The sequence below is a fragment of the Nelumbo lutea genome, chromosome 5, assembly GCF_056320005.1.
Source record: "Nelumbo lutea isolate HS-2025 chromosome 5, American lotus-T2T, whole genome shotgun sequence".
In the NCBI taxonomy this organism is placed as follows: Eukaryota; Viridiplantae; Streptophyta; class Magnoliopsida; order Proteales; family Nelumbonaceae; genus Nelumbo; species Nelumbo lutea.
In genome coordinates, this window is record NC_142688.1 from 22574682 (window position 1) to 22595136 (window position 20455).

Here is a 20455-nt window from a genome sequence, read left to right on the forward strand (position 1 = left end):
CATCCTTTCTGTTTCTCTTGGAATCTCCATCGCAGGATGCCATCTCTGATATTTAAAGGATCCTGACTTTCAAAATATCCAGAAAGAAGAAGCTCTAATATTCTCTGAGAAATTAAGATTTCATGCTAGATATTGTTTTACCAATTTTGTTTTAAAAATTTAATAAGAATGATATGTTTACACTTTAGAGTTTTCTTATGTTTGAAATCCAATCTGAAAACTAGTGGGCTTTTCAGTTACAACTTACAAGACAAAATATGCACTCTCTTTTCTGCTTTTTGTATTTCCATTTTTTTTTTTGGTGGTAAAGTGAAATTTCATTAAAAGGAAAAAGTACATTCTAGCAGGTGATAAGGCATCACCATAAACATGAATGCAACTAGAAAATTACTAACTTATTATATAAGGTTTTCCAGATTACACAATTGGAACCCCAACACTTCCCCAAGCTCAATCCCCCAGATCCTCCCTAGAGACTTGTTTAAAATCTGGTAATATCAGCATCCACTCAGCAACAGGTTTGTTGATTGCTTCCACAAGCCTGTCCATTGACCAAGATTTATCTTGAAAAATTCTTCTGTTCCTCTCCTTCCAGATATTCCAGCAAATTGTGAAAGGAGTGCAGCTCCAAATTATTTTTGCTTTCCTACTTCCTCTTATCTTTTCCAATTTTTTCATCTTGATAAAATCTTCTAAAGGAAAACAAAGTTCCCCATCAGTTTTTTTTTTTTTTTTTTTTTTAATTTGAAACCTTTATTTAGATGACTCATCTGCTATAGGCTTTGTTTTCTTTTGTACAATCTGAACATTTTTACAAAGCCTCATTGTACATGGGGTATATGGGTTGTGGTGCACATGAAACATTTTGATATATAAATACATTTAACATTACTTTCCAAAAGAAAAAGGAAAATAAAGTGTAAAATCATTCATGTATACTATTACCGGATCCTGGAAAACAATATTATGACCACTATGTATCTCCATAATCATTTCACTTGTACTTGTTCTTAGTCATCAGTATTCATTATGGATTTTAAGGTGTGTGCTTGGCTTTTGTGATGATTTCTTAGAATCTTCCAAAAGATACTGCTATCGGGGTTGACCCTTGGTGTGTATCAATAGAAACTGCACAAAGATGGGAGAATGCTTTCACGAAAAAACAACAGAAACTGGTCCGGACATCCACAAACTTAGTAGATGAAATTTGGAAGAACAGGCCTCTGCCAGAAATCGAGCCTGTAATTGCACATCCATTGGAATTTTCTGGTCGTTCTGTTGCTGAAAAGTTGAACGATTTGAGAGAAAAACTTGCACAGGAGAAAGCTCAAGGTATTCTTATTACAGCACTTGATGAGGTAACTCTGTCACAACCCTTCCCCAAGAATCTGCACCTAACTGCTTGTTTGCTTTCAATGTTGTATTTGAATAGGGTGCTTCTGAATCAGTTATCTTTCTTTGATTGCCATAGAACCTATTTCTGTTATTACTGTTGATATGCAGGTAGCTTGGTTGTATAATGTTCGAGGGAATGATGTATCTTACTGCCCGGTAGTTCATGCTTTTGGTATAGTAACATCCAACTCGGCATTCTTTTACGTGGACAAGAAAAAGATGTCTGATGAGGTTAGTTTCTTAATGTGGGATTTTTATTGCTCCTAATGTATTCTTATACAGGATGGAACTTTGCATTGCTTGGATATGTTGTCTGTCCTACCTCCTAATGATGAACAAATAGGATTCAAGCAAAATCATGGCCACATCATCATCTAAACATTATCCCAGCTATACGGGGTCTGCTACATGAATCATGTTTTACCATTCTGTTCTGTTTAGTGCTATATCCATTGTTAAATTGTGAGCTCTTAAATCATTCTTACTACTTAAACCCATGTTCTTTTTGGTCTGCCCCTAGCCCTTCTAAACCCTTCCACTTGCTGCTTCTTTTTGGTCAGTTTCCAGAACGCCAGGTGAAACTTTTCTGAATCCTTCCACCCAGCTCACAGGAATTCATGTTTTTTCTTGATTTTCTCTGCCACCTCTCTAGGAATTGGGAATGGGGACATGTAATATGCTGAACACTGGCTAGCGTGCTTCTGATAAGTGTTAATTTGCCTTCTTTAGACAGTGAGTCTCCCATAGGGCTAATTTCCTGTTAAACCTCTCCAGAATAGGATTCCAAATGCACTTTGAGGTACCCCTTGCTCCCAGGGGCAGGCCTAGGTACTTGGAGGGAAGGTGGCAAGTTTTGCAGCCTAGGTCCCAGCTAGTTCCTGCAAGTTGTCAACTTCACCCACAGCCATCATATCACTTTTTGCCAAATTTAATTTTAGGCCCAACACAACCTCAAACAGCACAATAGATATTTTAGGTGGGTGATCTGGTTCATCTTGGCTTCACAAAAGAAAAGTGTGTTGTTGGCAAAATGAAGGAGAGCAATCTTGGACCCATCACTCTTCACTTCAAAACCTTCCAGGAATCCACCACCAGTAGCTCTTACTGTCGTTTTGCTTAGCCCTTCCATTATGATAAGGAATAATAAAGGTGATAATACTTATGGTAACAGTGGCAGCAATAGTTCCGATTCAAGTGTTCTTTGGTTATTTGTCTTCTTATTGCTCACAACAAAAGGCATAACATACAGTGTTTCATTTTGAGTTTTAGCTCTTATTTTGAGAAAAAAAGTATATATTATAAATATGACTGTAAAACAAAACAACTAACAAAACACTTTTCTTTTGAGTTTAGCTCTTTAAGAGTCACTTGACAGATTAACAGACCCTGAAGGGTAACATGTTAAGGACAGACCTGGATTTGTGCATTAACAGTAAGAAAACTTTCTAACAGGTTTATCTGATTCCTTATCAGACTTAAGCAAGCATTAAATGCATTGAAGAAGACATAGAAATCACTCATCTGAACCTAATAACATAAAGTAGAAGTTAACTAAAAAACTCTAGTAAAGTAGGGAAAATCGATAATTTGTCCTTTTCCAGCAATAAATTTGATTAATGCTGGATATTATGCTTGTTGACAGTTGATATAATTTCCTTCTTTGCTCTGCCTTGGATGAATTTTATCATAATCATCATCTACTCATAGTTGTCATGTTGTCATTGAGGAAACAGGGCCTTGGTGGTTCCTAGCTTAAATGTCATGAGTTAAATATAAGTTAATAGAAAAAAAAACACTCTTCTAGGTGACAAGGTGGTTGGCTAGATTACAAAAATAAAGAAGTTAACACCTTGTTGTAATTTTATCACCATAGTTGAATCTTATCAATATGTGTTTTGATATTTGATACATCATTTATAATATACTATTGTATATTATTGATGTTCTATTTTAGGGTTTCATACAAGGCCCAATACTTTTGAGGAGAGAGAGAATTGAAGAATAAGAGAGAGCCCCTTTGTTTTTCTCTTCTTCCTCTTCTCCTTCGCAATCTCTCTCTTTCTCTCTCTCTCTCTCTCTCTCTCTCTCTCTCAAATTGAAGAAAGCAAGGGCTCTGGTCCCTTTTTGTTTTTGTGTGTGTGTGTTTTATATTTCATTATTTTCTTTCCTTCTCTCTTTCTTAAATGTTAAATCATTTATTAGAAAAAATTATTAAATTCTTTATTTGCTAAATTCTTCTTTTAGTTACTTTTAGTAATAAAAGTATCGCGTTTGAAATATTGAAACTAATAGAGTTAAAATGCTTTGTCTTTTGGTATGATGATTTATGATGTTTTGGTATAAAATTCAATATTATTTAGTAAAGAACTTTGCTATTTTTTATTTGTATGCTTGCTGGTGGGTACATAACTGTTGGTGTGAAAATTTTAATAAACTCTCATGCAACATAATTCACTCAATCAAGTGATTGAGTTTTTATTATTTTGGGTAAGGCCCATTTAGGGAATCATATGAATTGTTCCCCTTAATTACATCCCCACAGGAAAGTAGAGAACACCTTTTGATTCTGACTTGGAGAAATGAACACATAGAACAAAAGAAAAGAACAATAGGATACTTAAAAAGAACTTTTCATTTGCTTTTCTTTTACATCAGGTGTACAAGAATGAGAAGAAAGAAAAAGAAAATACAATTGAGAAACTATACAGCAATACATTTCTCTTTTCTTTAATATCCTTCTCACTCCTTTCTTCATAATAAGTTGTAGTCAATCAGATGAAATTCTGATTGTAGACAGCCTTACTCCTTGGAATTTTGCATACAAAAATGGAACCGTAGTCAATTAAATTGAATATTTGATTGTAGACGATTTTCATCCCTCCGTTCTTCATTTTCATTTGAAAGGAACCGTAATCAGCCTTTGAGATTTAGATTGTAGATGGTTTACTCCCTAACTTTGTCTTGAAAGAGGGACCATAATCAACCAAGTAGAGGCACCTGGTTGTAGATGGTTCATTCCCCCATACTCTTCATTTTTATTTGAAGGGAACCATAATCAGTCTTCGAGAATTAGACTGTAGATGGTTTAATCCTTAACTTTGTCTTGAAAGAGGGACCATAATCAACCAAGTAAAGGCACCTGGTTGTAGATGGTTTATTTCCCTCTTTTTCCTTTCTCAAAAGTAATAACAAAAGGGAGATAAAGAAGGATACATAGTAGAAGACATAAATAGGAACTATTCACAGAGAGGACTTTCCTTTTCTCTACCTGTATTAGTGAGGCTCTTCCTTCCTTGCCTTCCCTTGAGCACTTCTCTTTTCTTCTCTCCTTATCTTTGCCTTTCTTAAGAATCTCTTGTGAAAATTTTCTCCGAAGAGTCTCTCTGTGTGTCTCTAGCTTCCCCTTAAGAAGCTTAAATAGGGAGTGGGGTGGTTATGTAACTAGCCCCTCTTCCTAGGTGAAGGACATCTGTCCCTCCCACTTAAAGAGAGAGAACTCCCCACTTAAGAGGGGGAACTTCCATATGGGATACTTTTTTATAATTTTAATGATTTGGCTAGTAGACTAGCTAGCCCACTTATTACAAATTATTTGAATAAAAAATGACTTTAACAATAACTTAGGTCACTTATACACCTTGACAACTATGATCTACCTTGTTCTGTCTTAGGGCAGTAGATAGCACAAAACATGTTCCTTCTGTGATCTTTATTAATACCTTCTATTAAATAATATGCCGAGCTAAATCTTTTCTAACCAGTTGAACCCATGTTCCTTTCAACAGTTGCCTCGCCCTTTTAGAAATTTCAACTTGCAATGAATCGTAGGGGTGCTCACGGTTTGGCTAACCAAACCATGAGCTTTTTTTTTTTTTTTTTGAAACCGAACTGGTACCACTAGTTTTTGAAAAAACTGTGAACCGAAACCAATTAGTTTACCAGTTGATCAGTTCGGTTTTTGACAGGTTTGGTTCTTTGGTTTCTCAATTTTTTTTATTTTTTCAATATATGTTATAAAGAGTATATAAACATATAAATAAGTACTATAAATATATAATATATACTTTATTTAATATGTTATAAATAGACAATTAAAAATATAATATATTTATGCATGTATTCCAGTCAGTTCGGTTAACTGCCAATTTTTCTTTCAAGTTAACTGGAAACCAAACCAGTATCACCAGTTTTTGCAAAATACCAAAACAAAACCAAACTGATCAGATTGGTTCGGTTTGGTTTTTCAGTTTTCATTGAGGACCCCTAATGAATCACTTCTTCTATTTTTAATTGGGGCATCTTTATTCCATATGTCCTAGTCATGCAGTCTGCCTTTCCTTAGCCTGTCACCTATTAATTGTACCCTTAGTTCTCTTTAATATTTTCATTTTAAGTTTTATTCTATAATACTTTTACTCCTAATCTATCTAAATATCCTTTTCTCTGCTACATCATTCTGTGAAAATGATTTTCTTTACATTCTACACTGAAAAGCATGGACAGATCTATACCTGTATTGTGAGGCATCATCTTCTAAAGCATGTTTCCTCTATCCACCCACATCCAATTTTATGGGTGACGTACTCTTCAATCACTCATTCCTTATGCAGGCAAACAGATCTTTGAATCAACTCTTTGGAAGCAAATTCCTGTCAACATTACAATCTTGTCTCTTCTTGTCTATTGTTGCCCAAGGCGCTTGTAGGGCACAAAAACAATGCTTTAGTGTGTGTGTGAGGCCCAAAATGGCCCCAACAAGTTCCTCTTGCCATCCTTTATTGGTAGGACCAATTTGAATCTAGAAATCCTTGCCATGTGGTCAGAATAAACTCCTCCAGGCAAGTTTAATATTGAATTGATGAACTTGTGAAAGAGACTAATAGGTGGACAACGGTTTCATGCAGACTTAGATTGCACAGATAGCCAACCTAGAGGGTTACCTACTTGGTGAATGGCTTGGATTTGCCACATTATCCCTCCATGTGGCAGAAATGTGACAAATTGCGTAGGGAAGCTCCCTACTTGGCTCAATCACAAAACCTTTATTAACAAGATTAAAAGAACTTTGCTAATCATCCAAACTTAATACAATCATCTAATGCTAAACGTGTTAGATACAAAGCTTTCCTAAGAGGAAAGACACAGATCCAATCACACAAAGTACAAACTAAGGTAGTTATCCTGGAAGTGTTGCTCCTTGATACAATTTTCATACTCCACACCATTTATTCTATAAAAGAACATATATTTTTATCCGCAATCTCATTTTAGTAACCTCGCCGTTTTTTCTTTTGATCAACTACAACATCAGTTCTATTTCGAAAAATGAACTAGAAACCTGAATCTGTATGTACTAAGTGGAAATCAAATATGATGGGGATGAATGCAAATTCATTTCTCATGCATGCCCATCTCTTCACTAATTGCTTGGTCAATGCCTTTAACTATTGGTGGAAATTATTAATTAAATAGTCGTATTTCAGTTTCCCTTTGATATTAGAGCACATTTATAATTGTCCCTCACTTTTCATGCTATTGTCTATATCCCTGTCAAAGGATAGTGCCATCTTTCCCAGGTACCTGTACTTGTCCCATAATTATTTTATGGTGTGTAGGTACACTCTTACATGAAGGAGAATGGAATTGAAGTCCGTGATTATGATACAGTGAAATCAGATACTGCTTTGCTTGTATCTGGTCAGCTAAACTCCTCTTTGATTAATGGAGCTCATGCTGAATGTCTAAAAGATACAGAAGTGACTTCTGAAACTGGTTTGGCGAGGAATGGTGAACATGAGGCTGAAGAGAGTAAGAAAAGCCTCATATGGGCTGACCCTGGTTCATGCTGCTATGCGCTCTACTCAGTACTGAACTCTGATCAGGTTCTCCTACAGCAGTCACCTTTAGCCCTTGCAAAAGCTATCAAGGTATATAGGATCTGATTAATGATATTAATATAATTATTCTATGAACATTCTCTTCTTGTATATTTGACTGAAAATTCCAAATAAGATTTAATCATTTAACCCATGATATCAAACATGCAGAGAGTGAAGTTGTTCATCAAGAGAGAACTTGCAGAGTGAATAATACTTGAGAATCTAAATGGATTTGCAGTCTACTGTCTTTTATTTTAATCTAGTGATCTGTTGGTGCTTTTCACATCTATGGCATTTTTGTAATATTAGATGCTTGTTCTAAGTGGTGTGTTTTATCAAAATGTTAATTGTCTGGATTAGACTTGTGTTTCCTGTTGGGTTTGGGGAAAGTTTGCCAAAGCTTCAGTTTTGCATCATTTTCTGTCTTTTGGGGTGCAAGAATAACAAGAAAGAGGACCGGTAGGTTTTTTGATTATTGTGAGAATTTTATCAAGTGAATAAAATTCTTATTTTTATTTGGTAGAAAGAGATGCATACTATTTTCTTTTGATTCAATACTTACCTTGTTAAAAAGAATTTTATTAAATGAATAAAAGAAAGAAAAAGGGAACAAGTAGTTTCTTCTATAGGTTTCAATACAAAGTTACCTGTACATATCATATTATAATTTTGTACAGCCGTGCCTTTCTCATCCTTTTTCTATCTCAATATTATCTGCTAAAGTCATCTCAAGTAATGAACCCAAAGCAAAAAGGGACATGTTAATGCTTTCTGATACTGTTAAAAAATCATACAATTAGGCTGACAAACTAGAACATGTATAGTTATATCCTGATTAAGTTTTTAGTGGATGCCAACTAGGCTAGCAGTATTTCATGCACATCTTCACAAAATAGAAGTTCTGTTCCAAAATTTTTCTATGGACCTGATCAATTGAGTTTTAGTGCTTCCTTTCTGCTATCTACATATTCATGTGTTATATGTTTCATTCAGCTTCTTAGGTTGCATTTGGTTAGAAGGTTTATGATAAGTTACTTATGAGAAAGTGACTTATCACATAAGTTATTTATCATCAGGAATAAGTAAGTTCTTTTTACTTAGGTTAATTTACTTAAGCTTAGTTATCAAATCTATTTTATAGATGTGAAACCAAACTTACTTACACTTCTGATGGTCAGTCAGTAGAAAAGTTACTTGTCATTAGTGAACCAAACATCCCCTTATTGTTACTTGATTAATGTTATTTGCATCATACTAACTTTTTGATTATGAACTGTTCTCTATAAAATCTAGAATCCTGTTGAGTTGGATGGCTTAAGAAAGGCACACATTCGTGATGGTGCAGCCGTTGTCCAGTATCTTGTCTGGTTGGATAAGCAGGTGGGGCTGTTGAGCTGGGACTCTTTTGTAACTTTGTAGACAAGAATATTTTTATGACCAAGCCACTTGCATCTTGATACTTCAAGCCACTGTAGACGGAAAACCTTATTAATGTATTGGTTTCAGGCTATACATTCCTATTTCTTTTCTTGGGAGGTGTCCTTTCTGTTAGACTTGCTATGCTTATTTGTTGAATTACTTTCATTGGTATGCATGGATGTAAATTTCCTCCTCATTTACAGATGCAAGAGGTTTATGGGGCTTCTGGTTACTTCTTAGAGCCAGATGGAACAAATAAGAGGAAACATACGTAAGCTTGTTTATCCCTTTGTAGCTGTAGTATACTGCATTTTATCTGAAGTTTATCATGTCTCTTTTCTGCCCTTCTAAGCTGCTCTTTGTAGATGAGTCGGGTGCCTGAATGGGCACATTATAAATTTCATGGTTTGATAAGATAATTTGAATATGTGGTAATCAAATTGGCTTGAACTATGGTTTGGAGTGCTTCACGCACACTTAGGTTCGTAATTGAGGTTCATTTTGTGTGGTGTGCCTCTTTTTTTTTTTTTGATCAATAATGTGTGGTGTGCCTCTCTTGAACCCAAGTGTGCCTCACCTGAGTTGTTGCAAGTTTTGATGAGTTAACTTAGACATTGATGTTAAATACATCATTTACTATATTGTAGGGTGTATCTTGATGCTTAGGTTTTAAGCAGTTTAGCCTATGTAGGACTTGAATATAGTTACATCTTCGTGTTAATAGGACAATATTTGAAAATTTGAACCAATGGGCCAGCAGTCCTTTTATTGAAGATATTTAAATTAGAGCAGGATGGGCAAAATGGAGGGGTGCATCTGGAGTCCTATGTGACAGGCAAATACTAAGATTAAAAGGAAACTTCTATAAAACAGTTGTGAGTAGACTGTTGGGTAGTCAAGAAACAACATGTACAAAAAATGAGTGGCAGAAATATGTATTCTGAGATGGATGGGTGGAAAAACTCGACAGGATAGGGTCATAAATGAAGTCATTTGAAAAAGTTTTTCAAAGGAAGGTGTTTGGGAAGTTGTTGTTCCTTAGCTTTAGGTGGAGGTGTTTCCTCAACACCTCTCTAGGTTGTATTTGTTTTTTCTTATTAATGAATTATCTTTTTTACTTGTAAAAAAAATGAAGTCATTTGAAGTGTTGGTTCGGCTGTCTTAGTTTGTATGTTTTTCTTTGTTGGGTCTTAAGTCATTAGTTATTGGGCCTAATCTTATTTAGTGTTTATTTTGACTAGGTGTCCCATCACTAATTAGGGGCATTCTTGTCCATTTATGTAACATTATGTAATGTCCTTATATATAATAGATTAGGGCTGGCCGAACACATTACTGCCGCCCATTTCATTTATGTTCTTCTTCTTCTTCCTCTTCTTCTCTCATTCGACAGCCCTATTTCAGCAAACATGGTATCAGAGCACTGATCTTTCGACTGGTTACAGCAGCCGCATTTTCTTCTACTCGCAGGTAACTCTCCCATCTTTCTCGTTGGTTGCTGCAAAGAAACCCTAGGGTTAGTCGTAGAACACTAGACCTACATCTAGGGTTTCCCTTGGTTGTAGGGCCCAAGGGGAGTTAGACCCAGAGGCTGATGCCCTAATAGACGCAGTACAGCAGACTGTAGCCATTCGACTAAGATAGATCTGTGTAGAACAGATCTAGGCGGAAGGACTGATCTCAGAAGTCCTAGAACTGTTCGTGGGTGAGGTTATAACCTGCGATAGCAGTGCTTAGCACACAGTAGAAGCCAACACAGCAAGTTGCAGTGTAGTACTCGGTGACAACAGTAATTTGGGCACAGTGTGCAGTGTTTCAGCTCTGTGTCTGGTTCTCAGGACCGAGTTTACAGTGCAGCAAGTTCTGTAAGTGTGAAACAGTTCTCTATACATTGCGGTTATAGTCTTGACACTTACAAGTAAGTGAAGATGTTATCCGGGGAAGTGTCTTCTAGAGATGTTAGGGCTTGTGGGAGGTCTCCTAATCTGGAGAATCCAAATCTGCACAGCCTACAGATCACAAGCGTGTTGTTGGATGAGTACAACTTCAGGGAATGGTCTGTCTCAGCCATGCTTTTCATCACATCCCATGAACTCACTGGTTACTTAGACGGGCAGAAGAAGGAACCAGAAGTGGGAAGTGCTGAATATGGAACTTGACGCAAAGAGAATGCTATAGTTATGTCCTGGCTACTTGCCTCAATGACTCCAAGAGTAGCCAGGACTGTTCAACATTTTTCCACGGCTGCCAAAATATGGGAAAAGGTTTCTAAAACCTATGGACAGAAAAAGAATAATGCCAGAGTTTACAGACTGAATCAAGATATTGCTGCCTTGAGGCAAGGAGATATGAGTGTTGCAACATATTTTGCTACACTAGAAGGACTATGGGAAGAGTTAGATCACCACCTTATCATTGATTGGGAGAGTGCCGGAGACAAAGAAAAGCATGACAAACAAATTGAAGAGGGTAGAGCATTTAGGTTTCTGGCTGGCCTAGATCCTATATATGAGAGCATAAGATCCCAAATTCTGGGAAGGGATGAAATGCCAAACTTACATCATGTTTACTACCTTGTGAAGGTTGATACTCAAACAAAACTAGCTGAACAGTCTGTGGAGCATTCGGCCCTAATCTCTACAAATCAAAGGGGAAACAGGTACTCTGACAAGAGACATCTGAAGTGCACCCACCGTGGAGGGGAAAGGCATGTGAAAGAGACCTGTTGGGTTCTCCATCCGCATTTGAAGCCAGCTGCATTAAGGAAAGATAAGAAGCATCAGAAGGGTCAATCTGCAAGTGTGAATTTGGCTATGGGTCAAAGTGATGATGGTTCAAAACACACATCTACAGTTACTTCCTCTTCCATAGGACAAACTTCTAATTCCCCTCGAACCGGGTCCTTGGGTTTTACTACCGATGAGGTAGAGGTACTGAGCCGGGCCCTAGCCCGTCTAAGGACCAATTCTCTTCCATCCTCCTCCCTTGCCAGATCAGGTATTGTCTCTGCCTTTAGTGCAACTAGTTCTATTGATCCTGCCTCTTGGATCATTGATTCTGGTGCAACTGACCACATGACACACATGTCTTCTCTATTTTCTTCCTATCATTTAATGTCTGGCCAAGATAAAATGAGGGCTGCTGATGGTTCTCTCTCTACCATCTCTGTGAAGGGAGTGATTGACCTAAGCAAGGACCTCTCACTAAAATCTGTCTTGCATGTTCCCAATCTTTCTTCAAATCTCTTATCTGTTTCAAAGCTTACCAAAAATTTGAATTGTAGCATAACCTTTTTTCCTACTCATTGTGTCTTTCAGGACAGATTGACGAAGAGAATGATTGGGAGCGGTCATGAGTGTGGAGGTCTCTACTACCTTGATGCAGACATCAGTTCGGCCTTGCAAACATCTGCTACTTGTAGTCAGTCCAATGTGGAGTCAATAGCTAGGTTACATCTATGGCATGCTAGGCTAGGTCATTTACCTTTTTCATCATTGGAAGTGTTGTTTCCAGAATTATTCAAAGGTGTTTCAAGTCAAGAGTTAGTTTGTGAAGTCTGTCAACTATCAAGGCAATGTAGAACTGTTTATTCAACTTCAAGTAATGAAATTCGAGCTTCTTTTGACTTAGTCCACTCTGATGTTTGGGGTCCTTCTCCCATTATTTCTGTTGATGGATTTCAATACTTTATCCGTTTTATTGATCACTATTCTCGATGCACATGGATCTACTTATTAAAAGCACGAGAAGAAGTGCCGCAGGTAACCATGACATTTTGCAAAATGATTGAAACACAATTTGGTAAGAAGGTCAAACAATTCAGGTCAGATAATGCTGCAGAATACCTTGAATGGTCATTGAATCTGTTTATGGAGGATGCTGGAATGATTCATCAGTCATCTTGTGCTAGTACCCCCAACAGAATGGGGTTGCTGAGCGCAAGAATAGGCACCTATTGGAGACTGCTCGAGCCTTACTATTTCAGCACAAAGTTCCAAAAAGCTATTGGTCTCAAGCAATCTTTACTGCATCATATCTGATAAATCGAATGCCATCCAAGGTATTGGGGATGAAAACTCCTTTCTCTGTTCTTTGCCCTCATCTTCCTGACTTTTCTCTTCCACCGAGAGTCTTTGGTTGTGTATGCTTTATACATGTCAAGGATCCGAAGAAGACCAAATTGGATCCTAGGGCTACAAAGGGAATCTTTTTGGGGTACTCCCCTACTCAGAAGGGATACAAGTGTTATGATCCAGTCACCAAGAAAAAATGTCACAAAGGATGTGGTATTCTTTGAGTCTCAATCCTATTTTCACTCTTCCCAGAATCCTCTTTAGGGGGAGATTAGTGGGATGGAAGAGGATTCTTCTGTTCCCCCATTCTTTGTACCTCTCTCGACCTCGGGTCTTCCATATTCTCCTCCTGATCCACCTAGTTGTGGTATCCCGGGTGAATCTAGTGAGGCTCCCATTGTACCAGCTACTACTAGTGATGTTGCAAATATTACTGAAGACTCCAGTAGGCTGCAAAGAGATATCAGAATCACCTACAACAGAAGGAAGAAGGGTCCTCTAACTCATGACAGCGACCAATTGGACTCGGATCAACCTGTCTCAGAAACTCAAGGTAATCCTATCAGTTCCTCTGACTTAGATCTTCCTATTGCCGTTCGTAAGTCTACTCGTTCTTGTACTATCAAATACCCCATTGCTGATTTTGTGTCTTACTCACAGTTGTCTCGTTATTGTTCTTTTGTGTCTGCTCTATCTTCTGTGCATGTTCCTACTAGGTATACTGAGGCAGTATTTGACCCAAAATGGAAAGATGCTATGGATGAAGAAATGAAAGCCTTAATGAAAGCAAGGACTTGGGAATTAGTGGATCTACCAGAAGGGAAAGGCACTGTTGGATGCAAGTGGGTGTTCACTGTGAAGCACAGGGAGGACGGGTCCATTGAGAGGTACAAGGCTAGACTGGTAGCGAAAGGGTTTACTAAAAAAGAAGGGATTGACTACAAAGAAACTTTTGCTCCGGTGGCAAAACTCAACACAATCCGAGTTCTATTATCATTATCTGCAAATTTCTCATGGAAGCTACATCAGTTGGATGTGAAGAATGCTTTCTTGAATGGCGACCTGCATGAAGAGGTGTTCATGGATCCTCCACCAGGTTATGCTTTTGGCAAGAAGGTATGTAGACTGAGAAAGGCCCTATATGGCCTTAAGCAGTCCCCTCGAGCTTGGTTTGATAAGCTATGTAGAGTCATGAAGAAAGGGGGTTACACTTAAAGTGGAGCAGATCATACCCTATTCATAAGGAAGAGAAATGGCAAACTTATGACACTTATTGTCTATGTGGATGATATGGTAATTACAGGGGATGATCAGGAAGAGATTAAAAGACTAAAGGAGTTTTTGGTTGCTGAATTTGAGATCAAAGATCTGGGCCAACTGAGATACTTTCTTGGGATTGAAGTTGCAAGATCCAAAGAGGGCATCTATATATGTCAGCGGAAATACATCCTTGATCTTCTTCAAGAGACAGGGGTGATGGGGTGTAGGCCAGCCGATACTCCAATAGAACAGAATCATGGTCTACAGGTGTCAGTAGGAGAGGACTACCTTGATAAGGAAAGATACCAAAAGCTGGTGGGGAAGTTGATTTACCTGTCCCTTACTCGCCCTAACATTGCTTATGCTGTACATGTTGTCAGTCAGTTCATGCACACGCCTAAGATCCCTCACATGAAAGCTGTGGAAATGATCCTCAGATATTTGAAGTCTTGCCCGGGGAAAGGGATTCTGTTCAGGAAAAATAGTAAAATTGAAGTTGAAGGATATACTGATGCAGATTGGGCTGGCTCTGTTGGGGATAGGAAGTCTACTTCTGGGTACTGTACCTTTGTTGGAGGAAATTTAGTTACATGGAGGAATAAAAAACAGAATGTGGTTGCAAGATCTAGTGCAGAGGCTGAGTACCAAGCTATGGCTCATGGTGTTGCTGAACTCTTATGGCTGAAGATCCTGCTTGGTGAACTTGGAATAAAGATTGAGTGCCCTCTCAGGTTGTACTGTGACAACAAGGCAGCCATCAACGTTGCAAATAGCCCAGTGCAACATGATAGAACAAAACATATTGAGATAGACCGTCACTATGTTAGAGAAAGAATTGTCTCAGGAGAACTCTGCATTCCTTATACTCCCTCCGAGATGCAGATTGTAGATGTTTTGACTAAAGGGCTAGCTACAGTGAAATTCGTGGACTTACTTGGCAAGCTAAACATGATTGACATCCATGCTTAGCTTGAGGGGGAGTGTTGGTTCGGCTGTCTTAGTTTGTATGTTTATCTTTGTTGGGTCTTAAGTCATTAGTTATTGGGCCTAATCTTATTTAGTGTTTATTTTGACTAGGTGTCCCATCACTAATCAGGGGCATTCTTGTCCATTTATGTAACATTATGTAATGTCCTTATATATAATAGATTAGGGCTGACCGAACACATTACTGCCGCCCATTTCATTTCTGTTCTTCTTCTTCTTCCTCTTCTTCTCTCATTCGACAGCCCTATTTCAGCAAACATGAAGGAATCTAAATGTAGTTCCAATTGTTGGTGATAAAATGAGAGAAAGTAGAATGAGATGGTTTGGTGACAGGTATAGAAGGCCATTGACAGCACCTGTAAGGATTCATGTGGCCGACCCCTTATAGTTGGCTTAAGGGTTGGATGATGATAATGGTTTATAAGTAGCCTTTGTTCTATCCAGATTTTGTGGTTAGCAGTGCATGATATACATACATACATACTGACATGCTCGCTGTTCTGAATACATGCATATGTATGTTGGTGTGTGTGGCACAGCTTATGGCATTTTGTGTTGTGCTTTATTTCCTTATCATTATAAATGCAGAAATGCAGAATTACATAATTACAAATTTTTAGTGAAAATAAGTTTTCTTGAAGCAGTATACCAAGTCCCAGAAATGCTTCCTCAACTGTATGAGATCTTTGAAAATAAGAAAAACTAATTTGAAAAACTTGCAGCTCAAGCATTTCTATTTGGAAAAAAAATATCATGCTGGATACCTAGTGAAAGAAATCAACTAATAAAAAACATGGAACAAGTTAAAAGTAGAATTTTAGTGCTCAAGCTTATATCAATGAGAAGTATAATGCAATGCCTTTATAGGGAAAGAAAAAAAAGGAAGTGTATGAAATGAAAGAAAACAATGACATAAACTAAACCAAAATTTTACACTCCATTCTTAATAGCACCGAGATCTAACCTGTGCATTTGTTTGGTTGATAAGAAAAGATATATATTGACCAAAGGAGAATAAATGGAAGATAGCAAAGCGGGCTGAATGGCTGAACCACCAGATATAGTGATACTTACTGCAGACCTCAAAAAGGTAAAAGCCTGAAGCAGTACAAAGCAAAAGATAAAGAAGCAATAGAAGAAAAAAAATCCTACTATGGTAAATGGGAAATACCAAAACAATCTTTGATTACGATTTTGTCATAGGAAAGACTATCTGCAACCAAGGACTAGGGATCCATCTGAATTCATTTTGGACACCAGGTTTCTCCCCTCCCTATTGTATTTTCTCAAACCCCAAGTTCTTATGGTGATAGGAATGGCAATGGGGTGGGTTCGGGGTGGGGATCATATTCCCCGTCCCCAACCCCAATCCCTGTTGGGGATAAAATTTATCCTCCATCCCCGATCCCCAATGGAGGCAGGTCCCCCGTGGAGACCTGAACCCCTGGAAAATTTTTTAATTAAAAGTATTTTTTTTGAAAAATAAATTTACTTAAAATAAAATTTTAAAATATCCTCCATCTCTAACCCCGACTCCTATCAGGGATCCCTAGTAATCCCCATTCCTGTCCCCACCCTGCCAAAGCAACCCCCATCCCCAACCCCATCGGGTAACTGATGGGGATGGGGAAAATTGCCATCCCTATATGGTGATATGGTCCATCTCTCATCTGGTCAATGATCGGCAGAATATCCACCTTAATGCATCCAAAATCCAAGAAGTTCATCAAACCTTTGTCCCTGGAGAAACATTTACATCTTAGCCCTAATGGAATTACCATCTCCAATCAGGAACGAGTAATGAAGGACCATCTCTATCCTTGACTTTTAAAAGTGTTTATATCTTATACATTTCCTCCAATGAGGTAATGCATATAGATGGGGAGTTCTCTTCCTTACTGTTTCGTTCTATTATACTCTAGTAAACATCATTGTAACTAATGAAATAGATAAGGAATTTGTGGACTTACAAGTCATGCTCTCTCTTTCTCTCTCTCTCTGGAAATATTATGAGTAGTCAAATTGCTGTTTTTTCAGGATTTTGCTTCACAATTAAGGGACTATATGGTTATGATTTTATTGTCTGGGCTTGTGCCTGCATTCCATATTGATGTTGATAAGCTTTTTTGAATGAAACATATAACTAGTTTATTGGATATATATTTGAACTTCAAAGTCTGCTGTCGGGTTTCATGTAATTGTTTTTTGAGAGGAAATATGAACTTTATAACTCAACTTTTTGCTGACTTGTACTTATTATACTTAGACAAACAATGGCAGGGAAACTATGAAACTGACTGAGGTGACTGTAAGTGACAAGTTGGAGGGCTTCCGTGCTTCAAAAGAGGTAAATGTTTTGTTTAATACTTGATTAATATATGTTGAAATTCAAGATTAAAGTTTTTAATTATGAGATCTCATATACCTTCTGAACTTTTATAAAGGCTTCTGATTCCAATAATTAAATGCTGACACTTCTGTAGCCAATTTCTCTGTCTCTCTTTCTCTTGATCTGTTTTTTCCCCCACTTGGTATTCATTTTGAATTTTCTTTCGTTCTTTGATTACATTATCAGTTAAATAGAAAACAGTTCTTATTCTTCCTGTTTTCTATTTGAAGATTCTAAACTTCCTTCTATTGATTGTCAACTTTGTGATTCCTTCGCTGTTATTTCTTCAAGTCATAAACTTTTTTTTTAACAGCTCACTTTTCCAATACCGATCCAGGTTCTGTTAATCTTTCTACATTTGTATATCTTTTGTTATGGTTGGGATTTGGCAAAGTCAAATTATTACATATATAGGGAGAAAACGAATAACTGTTCTGAAATGCTAAAGCATGAAGTAAAAAAGCATTGTGAGTCTACCTTCTTTAGTAAATAAATAAACTATGTAGAGTATGGTAAATGTTCTCATTCATGTGTTTTTTTTTTTTGGATTGCTAACAGATTAAGATTTTATTAAGATCTATATGAACAAGATCTAAGCGGTTTGCTAAGCACTGCCTAGGGTAGCTAGCCTTGGTTAGCCATCATTCTTAGCTGCCTATATGCAAAAAGATGTATAGCAGTATTCTCGTTTGTTTTTCAATGGGCTGTTTTGTGTATTATACGGCTAAAACTAATAACAATCTTGGTCAGATTTGTCAACTAAGAAAAAAATTATTCTTTTGAAGATTCATAGAGACCTTTCTAAAAAAAAAGTTACTTTTGAAGATTCATATTCCTTTTCAAATTCATATTGCATATTTATGAGGTGCATACCTCTCAATTGAGGTGGAAAAAGGTGCATTTCTCATAGCATGGAAAAGGAATGTGCCTGTAGTGAGGTCTATGTTTCATGACTATGCTGTTTATACTTCCAGTTTATGCCTCTTAACACCTGAAAACACTGAAACAAATGTACTGGCCTTTTCCAGATTGTCTTGTTCTGATTCCATGTTTATGGCTTTACTGCAGCATTTCAGGGGTTTAAGCTTTCCTACCATTTCATCGGTTGGTCCAAATGCAGCAATTATTCACTATTCTCCAGACTCAAAAACATGCTCTGAGCTTGATGCTGATAGTATCTACCTATTTGATTCAGGAGCACAGGTATGTCTGAGCTTGCTGATAGTAGTTTTTCAATCTGTTGTTAATGTGGCTAGGTGGACTGGTGACCCGGTCAAAATTCATGTTTGGGTCAACCTATAACCAGTCAAATCACAAAAAATGTTGACTTAGTCTTTGACCCATTGAGCTCAATGATTGGGACATGGACCTGTTCACCTGTTCAATGGGTTGTCATTTTGTGTTTTTTTTTTTGAAAAATTTTATTGTTATGATTATCACAAGTCAACCCATTGACTCAAAGAGTTAAACCAGTGATCCATTCACTAGGGGTTATCATTTCTAGCCTGGCCTGGCCTGGCCTAGCCCACAATATATGTATATATTTATTATATGTATAATGTATGTAATATAATGTATAACATATGACATATATACTTTATACATATTATATATCATATGGTATAAAATATTATATATATGTTTAGCATAATATATTTAAAATTATAGGCCTAGAAGCCCAGCCTGGACTAGCATGGCCCATGATCACCCATATTGTCCACCCGGAGGGAGAAGCAGTTCAGCCTTCAGGCTAGATTTTAAAACGTTGTCGTATGGTCAAAGTCTGGAGTAATGTTGTCTTACAATATAAGGAAAAAACTCTTGTTTAAAAGATGTTTAAGGATGCATACATCCATAGAGTACACCCTCTACATGATGGAGATAACATGGCTTATCTAGATCACTCTTCTAATAGATTGGCTATATCCACGGTGCTTGTCCACATCAGAACCATTGCCCACCTGTGATGACGTGTTTCCCTTTAATGAGTAATGGCAAGTATTGAAATTTTAAGTTTCAAAAACGAAAGGTTAGAAAAAGGCTATTTTCCATTTTGCCAGAGCCGTTTAGCTTTAAATTGCTAGACATATAGGTTGAGGTGTCAAACAATGGATGTTTATTAAACCTCTACCTGTCTGCTACATGTGACCTCAGTATGTTGAAGTTCTTTTTCTAGATGGGCCATCTTAAACTTTCGTAGTTTAGGTTTTACTTGTATTAATTTATTTTCCTTACTGAAATTGGTTATGGTGATGTCAAAGTATCTAGATGGAACAACTGACATAACACGGACAGTTCATTTTGGCAAGCCTTCTGCCCATGAGAAAGCATGCTATACTGCGGTTAGTGTGCTCTTATAATCATTCTAATTCTAATCTGGTTCCGTCCTATATTTGCTTCCAGTTTAACCATGATAATGTGTACTGTAAATAAGGTTGTCCTACTTTTTATTTTTGCATTAATCTTTAATTTGTGAGCTATTTATTTGTACTGGGATTATTTGCTTTTTATGAAATTTCTTGACAAATAATTTCTAATTTTGCAGTACATACAGAATTATTTGCATCTGTGCATGTAGTTTTCCCTATTCTGTGTTTTAATCAAATGATTGCTGATCTTTTATTAGATGGTGCCTTAATGACCATGAATGCATGCCCTTGTTTAGACCTTTTCTAAGTAAACGAGTTATCATTAGTTTTTAGCCATCTCAATATCAACAATTACTTTTCAAAGTCTAATGAGTTTGGATACTAGAAGGCTTCAAATTTCAAATCTATAATTTATTTTGGGCAAAAATCCTGCTAGATACATGAAGATCAGTAACAAGTGCTTTATTTGACTGGTGGAAATATAGGTTCTCAAAGGCCATATTGCAATGGATACTGCCAGATTTCCCAACGGCACCAATGGTATTATCAAGTTGCTTGTTTTTTCTCCAAAATTTTCTTGGAATTTATTGACCTGGTGTATACTTTCAAAAAATGCATCATGCATGTAAACATGCCTATCTGCTTAGTTGGACTTTGTATGCCCATCTTAACTGCAAATTGCTT

At 37.1% G+C, this 20455-nt stretch overlaps 1 protein-coding gene across 4 annotated transcripts in view; it reads left to right on the forward strand.

Annotated features, from left to right (window-relative positions):
* Nucleotides 1-20455, forward strand: part of APP1 (aminopeptidase P1) — a 46166-nt gene that overhangs the window by 11750 nt on the left and 13961 nt on the right. For all 4 annotated transcript variants that reach the window (XM_088942523.1, XM_088942522.1, XM_088942524.1 and 1 more), the window contains 9 exons: nucleotides 1074-1358; nucleotides 1504-1626; nucleotides 7011-7322; nucleotides 8568-8654; nucleotides 8897-8964; nucleotides 17294-17360; nucleotides 18471-18605; nucleotides 19664-19744; nucleotides 20257-20311. In XM_088942523.1, the coding sequence (XP_088798649.1) occupies nucleotides 1074-1358; nucleotides 1504-1626; nucleotides 7011-7322; nucleotides 8568-8654; nucleotides 8897-8964; nucleotides 17294-17360; nucleotides 18471-18605; nucleotides 19664-19744; nucleotides 20257-20311 (1213 nt within the window). The remainder of the gene's footprint in view (nucleotides 1-1073; nucleotides 1359-1503; nucleotides 1627-7010; nucleotides 7323-8567; nucleotides 8655-8896; nucleotides 8965-17293; nucleotides 17361-18470; nucleotides 18606-19663; nucleotides 19745-20256; nucleotides 20312-20455) is intronic.